This window comes from Aythya ferina (genome assembly GCF_964211825.1).
Source record: "Aythya ferina genome assembly, chromosome: 38".
Lineage (NCBI taxonomy): Eukaryota > Metazoa > Chordata > Aves > Anseriformes > Anatidae > Aythya > Aythya ferina.
This window is the reverse complement of record NC_140335.1, coordinates 271,033-278,634: the sequence shown is the minus strand read 5'-3', so window position 1 is coordinate 278,634 and position 7,602 is coordinate 271,033. Positions and strand designations below refer to the sequence as shown.

Sequence of the window (7,602 nt, the reverse complement as noted above, 5' to 3'; positions counted from 1 at the left end):
GCACTTTATTACACATCTTTAATTTTGTAATAAATATTTACACTTTATTATATACACTTGCACTCTGGTTTCTCCTCAGATCATATAATTATACTTGATTATAAAAAATATGCACTTTGGTCACTCCCCAGATCATATGTTTGTATTTTTTTATATAAAAATAGGCACTCTGGTTCCTCCTCAGATCATATATTTGTATATTTTCATCTAAACTTACACTCCAGTTTCCCCTCAGATCGCACAATTACACTTTATCGCAGAAGTTTGCACTCCGGTTTCTCCTCAGATTGTATATTTGTATTTTTTTATATAAATTTGCACTCCAGTTTCTCATCAGATCACACAATTATGCTTTATAATACAAATTTTCACTCCATTTCCCCTCAGACTGTACAAAAATATCCTATAAATTCACAGTTTCTCCTCAGACCACACAACTATACTTTATCATACAACTTCACACTGGGTTTCCCCTCAGATCTTATATTTTTCTATACAAACTTGTGCGCTGGTTTCTCCTCAGATCATGTATTTATACTTTATCGTATAAATTTGCACTCACTTTCCCCTCAGATACTGTAATTATATTTTTTATATAAATTTGCCCTCCGCTTTTCCCTCAGATCGTACAACTACATCACATAAATTTGCACTCGGTTTCTCCTCAGATCACACATTTGTATTTTATCCTATAAATTTTGCACTCCAGTTTCCTCTCAGATACCATAATTACACTTTATCCTATAAATTCTCACTCGGTTTCCCCTCAGATGGTATAATTATACTTCATCCTAAAAATTCTCACTCAGTTTCCCCTCAGATCGTGTATTTATGCTTTATCCTATAAATTCACACTCGGTTCCTCCTCAGATCGCACAATCACAATTTTTATACAAATCCGCACTCTGTTTTTCCCTCAAATGGTATAATTACACTTTTTATATACATTTGCACTCCGGTTTCCCCTCAGATCCCACAGTTACCCTTTATCCTATAACTTCGCACTATGTTTTTCCCTCAGATGCTATAATTATATATTTTTACGCCCCCCCAGCCCCAGTTTCTCATAACCCCCCCCCGATTCCTCGCAGCCCCTACAGGTGAGGGGTTGGTGTCGGGGGGGATCCGGGGGCAGCTCGGTCGCGCTCGTCCCACAGCGTGACCCCGTCGCAGCTGCAGACGTGTTTGGGGTTCTGGAAGAGCCCAGCCGCCCTCGCCACCACGCCGCAGGCCAGCCTGGGGGGGCACAGGGTGTGAGAGGGGGCTCCGTGTGTCCCCTCACCCCTTTTTGAGCCCCCCCATCACTCACCTCGGCCCCGAGTTCCCCGTCACCCGTGACAGGGGGTGGGAGCCCCGGCCCAGGTCGTCCTCGCCTGCGTCCACCACCACCGAGCGCCCGATGATGTCCCAGACCTGGGGGGCACACGGAGCAGGGGCTCAGGACCCCCCCCCAAAGATTTGGGGCGCAGGGTGGCCCCCCCAGACCCCCCCATAGCCTCACCTTCAGGCGTGAGTCCTCCATGCGGAAGGCGGCCCGGCCATCGGCGTCTGCCCAGATGTTGCCCAGGTCCCCGGCGTGCTATGGGGCAGAATTGGGGGGTCAGGGGAGACCCCAAAGCTCCCCCTGCCCATCCACAGGTCCCGGGGGTCCCGCAGGCTCACCCGGTGCTCGTCCTCGGGTCCCCCGTGGCACTCCCCGTCAGGGTTGAAATGGTCCCCGCAGCTGTGGGGGGGGACGTGGGGTGAGGTCGGGGTGTCCCCGTCCCCCATTGGGGTGTTCCCATTCCCCATTGAGGTCCCTGTTCCCCACTGGAGTGTCCCTGTTCTCCATTAGGGCACCCCCATTCCCCGTCGGGGTGTCCCCATTCCCCATCAGGGCATCCCCATTCCCCATTGGGATGTCCCCATTCCCCGTTGGGGTCCCCATTCCCCGTCGGGACATCCCCATTCCCCATTGGCGTGTCCCTATCTCCCATTGGGGCCCCCATTCCCCACCAGGACATCCCCATTCTCCATCGGGGTGTCCCCATCCCCATCGGGGTTTCCCCATCCCCTCACCTGTCGCAGGAGCGGGACAAATCCCCAAACTCGTGCACGTGCAGCCCGTGGGGGCCCGGCTGCAGCCCGTCGATGGCCCCATCCACCAGGCAGCGCTGCGGGGTCACCTGCAGGAACCGCACCAGACCCCGCACCCCGCCGGGACCGGCCAGCGCCGCCACCGCCGCCCCCAGGCTGCCTGTGGGGGGACCCCCGGCCTATTTTAGGACCCCCTCCCTGGCCCAATTTGGGACCCGCACCCCCCCTAAAGGTTCGTACTCACCCTCCTCAGCGCCCCCCATCCCCTTCAGCACCGCGCGGCGCCCCGAGGCCTCCAGCAGCTCCCGCACGCGCTCGGCCGCCAGCTCGGTCTCCACCAGCACCGTCTGCGCCTCCAGGCGCAGCTCCAGCAGCCGCACGCCTGCGGTGACACCGCGGTGACACCGGGGGGGCACCACAGGGACACCGCGGGGGGGTTTTGGGGGTGTGGGGCTCACCTGGGGCTCCCCGCAGCGCCGCCTTCACGGCCTCGGCGCAGCTCTCGCAGCTCATCTGCACGGCAAACTCCAGCTGGGGGAGAGACGGGGTGTGGGGTCAGCATCGGTACAGGGTGGTGGGGCCCCAAAGGTTGCCCCGGCCCCGGGGCTATGCACCCCGAAATTTCTGTGACCCCAAAATCCCCTAGCTGGGGAGCTACAGCCCCAAAATCCTATAGGTGACGTTATTCACCCCCAAAAATCCCCAAACTGGGGCTCTTCACCCCAAAAGTCCCAAAGCTGGGGTTTTACACACTCAAAAGCCCACAGCTCAGACCCTACAAGCCCCAAATCCCACGACTGTGGCTCTTCAACCCCAAAAATCCCATAGCTGGGGCCCTACACCCCCAAAATCCCAAAGCTGGGGCCATTCACCCCAAAACATCCACAGCTAGGGCTCTGCCCTCCCCAAACCCTATAGCGAGGACCCAACACCCCCAAAACCCCAAAGCTGGTGTTATTCACCCCAAAACCCCCCCGTTTCTCCCCCGCCCCCCCCCTCACCCTGCAGCTGGGCCCGCGGGGTCCCGGCGCCGCCATGGTCGCGGCCTCGCTCCCGGCCCCCCGGAACCAAAGCGGCGGCGCCCGCGGCGGGGGCCGGACCCGTGATGGAGAAGGACCGGGAGCCGCTTCCGGCGTGCCGTTGCCATGGAAACGAGGGGGGTCGCCGCAGGCTTCTGGACGCCGCTGTAGGCCGCGGGGAGCCCCCGGGGTTTGTGAGGGGCTGGGGGGGGTTCGGGGGGGCCGAGCCGGTGCAGGGTTGGGGATCCCCGTTACTGGGGGGGGGACCTTGGGGGGGAGGAGAGCAGTTTTGGGGGGGTCCCAGGGCGATTTGGGGGGTTCTGGGACGATTTTGGGGTGGTTCCACGCTGTTTTGGGGAGGGTCCAGGTAGTTTTGGGGGTCCTAGGACAATTTGGGGGTCCTGGGACGACTTGAGCAGGGGCCCCAGGACATTTTTGGGGAGGTTCTGGGACATTTTAGGGGTCCCGGTCTAATCTGGGGGGGCTCTACCCCTCTTCCACAGGTCTGGAGCGATGGAGCCCCCGCCGCGCCGCAGCCTCGCCACCCCGGCGCTCGATCAGAAGCTGGTGGCCGACCTGCAGGAGCTGCGAGCCATCGCCGGCGCCGACCTCCGCGCCATCCCCTGCCTGCTGCCCCTCACCCTACTGCCCCCCCGCACCCCCCACCCACCCCCTCCAGCCACCACCCCCCACCCTGGCACCACCGCGGCGCACCGAGCCCGCTCTCTGCCGGCACAGACAGAGCACCAGCACCGGGTGGAGGAACCGGGGGTCTCACCGTCACCCCCACCACCCCCCCAGCCTGTCTCCGTGCCGGCGCTGCCACCCCCCAGCACCACCGCGGCGGCGCTGGATCTGCAGCGGCTGACACAGCGGGCACCGAGCGATGCCAACCGGCTGCCGCCACTGCTGGCAGCACTCACCCGCCGCTCCCGGGACGACGCGCGGCTGCGGTGGCTGCGGCACCACCAAACACAGGAGCCGGGGACCCTCCCCGCGCCCCCCCCGGCCCTTGGGGTCAGCCTCCTGCGGCAGCCGGACCTGGCGGAGAGCGCGGTGTGGCTACGGGTGCAGCCCCCGCTCTGCCCCGAGCCCGCGGAGGTGGCGGCGGCGGAGGCCGAGGCCGTGCCCGGCGAGGAGCTGCGGGCGCTCTACGAGCGGCTGGCGGCGGCGCTGCCCGGCGAGCGGCTGCGCTTCGAGCACGAGCCCCTGGTGCAGCCGGCGGCCACCGGCCGTGACCTTGACCCCGAGGGGCTGCAGGGGACGGGCGCTGCGGCACGCGGCACCGCGCCGGCACGGCGGGGGGAGCCCCGAAACGCCTCGCTGCTGCAGGACTACCTGCGGTACCTCGAGGGCACCGGCTCTGACTTCCTCCACGCCATCTTCAACCTCGGCAGCGGCGAGGAAGAGGAGGAGGAGGCGGTGAAGGCCCCACGGGGCGCGGCAGAGCCGGGGCAGCCAGCAGAGGGGACGCCGGTGACGCCGGCGGGGCTGCAGCAGCTCCAGCGGCGCCTGCAGCAGCTCTGGGCCGCGCTGCTCGTCCCCGGCCGCCAGCGCCTGGCCATGGCCACCAAATACGCCGACGGCGCGGCCCTGGCGCGGCTGCCGGCGGCACTGGAGCTGTGGGAGGAGGCTGCCGGCCTCATCCGGCAGCGGGAGCAGCTCCTGGCGTGGCTGGAGGGGCTGGAGGTGCGCGCCTCCGACCCCAACCGCTTCTTCTGCCGGGTCCCCAAAGCCTTCACGGCGCGTGCCGGTGAGGCACGGGCCCGGGGGCGGCTGCGTGCCGCCGTGGCCGACTGCGAGGGGCCGCTCCGGGCTGCCCTGCGGCGCCTGCGGGAGGAATTTGGGGACGAGGTGACGCTGCGGGGACGGCCCTACGAGGAGAAGATGCGCCGGGACGGCGTGGAGATGCTCTACCGGCTGCAGCAGGGCCGCCGTGCTGGTGCTCTGGGGGCGATGCTGCGGCACCGGGGCGCCGAAACATCCCCGGGGGGCACGGGTGGGATGTAAGGATGTGGGAGCAGTGCTGTGATCCCCCCTGGAGCAGGCAGTGCTGGAAAATACATTTATTCACCCCCAAATCCCCAACCAGTGGTGTGGAAGGGCGCCGGCTCCCATTGTGCTGAGCCCTCGGGGCTCCCTGTCCTTGGGGACGCCGCATGCACCGCGTCCCCCCGCCGCCGGGCCCTAAATGCGAGCAATCCAGTCCTTCTGGGGGGGCTACACGTGCCCCCCCCGTCCCCCGGGGCTCAGCCCATGCTGTCCTTCACCTGCTGCACGATGCGGGCGCGCACGGCCCGGGCCTCGCTGGAGATCTGCACGTGGGGCGCCTGCAGCGGCAGCTCGGGCTCGGGGTCGGGGTCGGGGCCCTCGGGGGGCTCGAGGGGCATGCGGCGGCGCAGGGCGATGTTGTGGAGGACGCAGCAGGCCAGGAAGATCTGGCAGACCTTCTGGGGGGCGTACTGCAGGCAGCCCCCCGCCGCGTCCAGGCAGCGGAAGCGGCGCTTGAGGAGGGCGCGGGTCTGGCGCAGGGCGGCCAGCGCCTGGTGGTGCAGGGCGTTGTAGCGCTCCTCGGCCGCCCCGCAGGGGAACAGGATGGGCGTCATCAGCCACGTCTTCAGCGGGTAGCTGCGGTCACCTGCGGGGCGGGGGCGGCGCCTCGTCACCTCTGGGGTGGCCTCGAGGCGCCCCCATGTCCCCTCGTGTCACCCCGTGTCACTCCTGCGTTCCCTCGCGTCTCCCTCGTGTCCCCTCGTGTCACCCCCACGTCCCCAAGTCTCTCCAAAACCCCCAAAGCTCCCCAAACTCCCAAGCCTTCCAAAACCCTCCAAGTCTTCCCCAAACCCTCAAGCCTCCCCAAACCCCCAAATCTCCCCAAATCCCTCGCATCTCCCCAATACCCCCAAATCCCCCCAAAAACCCCCAAATCCCCCCCAAACCCCCAAATCTCCCTAAATCCCCAAAACCTCCAACTCTCCCCCAAACCCCCACCTCCCCCCCATCCTCCAAATCTCCCCTAATCCCCCCAAACCCCCAACTCTCCCCATCCCCCAAATCTCCCCCAACCCCCCAACTCCTCCCCAATCCCCCAAATTCCCCCCCCCCAAACCCCTCCCCAACCCCCCCCTCACCCAGCAGCCAGGCACCCTCGGGCCTCGCCCCCTCGAGCAGCCTGGCCAGGGCAGAATTCTCCAGCACGGCGGCGTTGGGGCAAGAACCGGGGAATTTGGCCACCACGTTGGTGATGGCGCCGGCGGCGTCGCACACCACCTGCATGTTCATGGAGTGGAAGTTGCGGGCGTTGCGGAACGCCACCTCGTTCTCCGACGGCGCCCGCAGCGCCACGTGCATGCTGCCCAGCAGCCCCAGCACCCCGGGGAAGGCGCCGGCACCGCCGCCGGGCCCGGGAGCCGTCGGCGCGGGGCGGCCGGGCGCCGGGAAGGCAATGTAGCGCGCCGCCCGCCGCTGCAGCGCCTCCAGGAACTGCGCCAGGCAGTTGGACATGGCCGACTGGCTGATGCCGGTGGAGTCGCGCGTGGCCGTCTGGAAGGAGCCCGAGGCCAGGAAGGTGAGCGCCGACGTCACCTTGACGGCCACCGGCAGCGCGTGGCTGCGCCCCGTCAGGCTCTCCAGGTCGGCGCCCAGCTCGCGGCACAGCCCGGCGATGGCGGCCTTGTCCAGGCGGTAGCGCCGCAGCACCTGCTCCTCGCTCAGGTCCAGGAAGGAGCTGCGGGCGCGGTACACGCGGTGCTCGGGGTAGAAGCGGCGGCGGCGGCCGCGTTTGCGCCGCGGGGCGGGGCCGGGGGCCGGGGAGGGACCCCCGGGCGGTGCCGCTGCCGCCGCCGCCGCCTCCCCGCTGCGCTCACGCACCCGGCGCAGGAGCAGCACCGAGTCCGACATGGCCCCCGCGGGGACACGGGGGGTGGGGGGGGACGGGGGGGTTGAGGGGGGGTGGGGGGGGAAGAGCAGGTCTGGGGGTGGGGCCTAAACGGGAGGGGAGGGGCCTAACTGGGAGGGGAGGGGCCTAATGGAGAGGGAGAGGGGGGTGTAAAGGAGAGGGAGGGGTCTAATAGGGAGGGGAGGAGCCTGATTGGGAGGGGAGGGGCCTAAGGTGAAGGGGGTGGGGTCTAAATAGGAGGGGAGGAGCCAAACAGGGAGAGGAGGGGCCTAAAAGAGAAGGGAGTAGCCTAATGAGGAGGGGGCGGGGCCTAGCGGGGTCGGGAGGAGCCTAATAGGGAAGGGAGGGGCTTAACTGGGAGGGGCGGGGCCTAACGGGGATGGGAGGGACCGAGAATGGATGGGAGGGGCCAAAACGGGGCGGGGCCATGAAAAGGGGCGGGGGCATAAAGGGGGCGGGGCTAGGGGGCGGGGCCAGGCCCAACCCGGCTGCCCGGGCCCTGTGGTCGCGGTACCGGCGGGACGGGCCCGGTGCGCCCGGGTTCCGGTTCCGGTTCCGGTTCCGGTTCCGGTTCCGGTTCCGGTTCCGGTCCCGCCGCTCGCTGCCTGC

General features: G+C 65.7%; 3 protein-coding genes across 3 annotated transcripts; 1 reads left to right on the top strand and 2 right to left on the bottom strand.

Moving 5' to 3' along the window:
- Window positions 1–17: 17 nt before the first annotated feature.
- On the bottom strand, window positions 18–3,132 carry CCS (copper chaperone for superoxide dismutase). The gene is made up of 8 exons (XM_084502344.1): window positions 3,078–3,132; window positions 2,535–2,607; window positions 2,321–2,458; window positions 2,059–2,236; window positions 1,663–1,723; window positions 1,502–1,579; window positions 1,310–1,413; window positions 18–1,236 (listed from the first exon to the last, which is right to left on the bottom strand). The coding sequence occupies exons 1-8, from the start codon at window positions 3,111–3,113 to the stop codon at window positions 1,095–1,097; spliced, it is 810 nt and encodes a 269-aa protein (XP_084358470.1). The 5' UTR covers window positions 3,114–3,132; the 3' UTR covers window positions 18–1,094.
- A 131-nt stretch (window positions 3,133–3,263) lies between these two features.
- On the top strand, window positions 3,264–5,125 carry CCDC87 (coiled-coil domain containing 87). Its single transcript, XM_084502333.1, has 2 exons — window positions 3,264–3,285; window positions 3,599–5,125. The coding sequence occupies exon 2, from the start codon at window positions 3,609–3,611 to the stop codon at window positions 5,103–5,105; it is 1,497 nt and encodes a 498-aa protein (XP_084358459.1). The 5' UTR covers window positions 3,264–3,285; window positions 3,599–3,608; the 3' UTR covers window positions 5,106–5,125.
- Window positions 5,126–5,146: 21 nt separating this feature from the next.
- LOC311426163 (putative nuclease HARBI1) lies at window positions 5,147–6,995 on the bottom strand (the record flags this gene model as incomplete). Its single annotated transcript, XM_084502339.1, has 2 exons — window positions 5,147–5,733; window positions 6,227–6,995. The coding sequence occupies 2 exons, from the start codon at window positions 6,993–6,995 to the stop codon at window positions 5,345–5,347; spliced, it is 1,158 nt and encodes a 385-aa protein (XP_084358465.1). The 3' UTR covers window positions 5,147–5,344.
- Window positions 6,996–7,602: the final 607 nt, after the last annotated feature.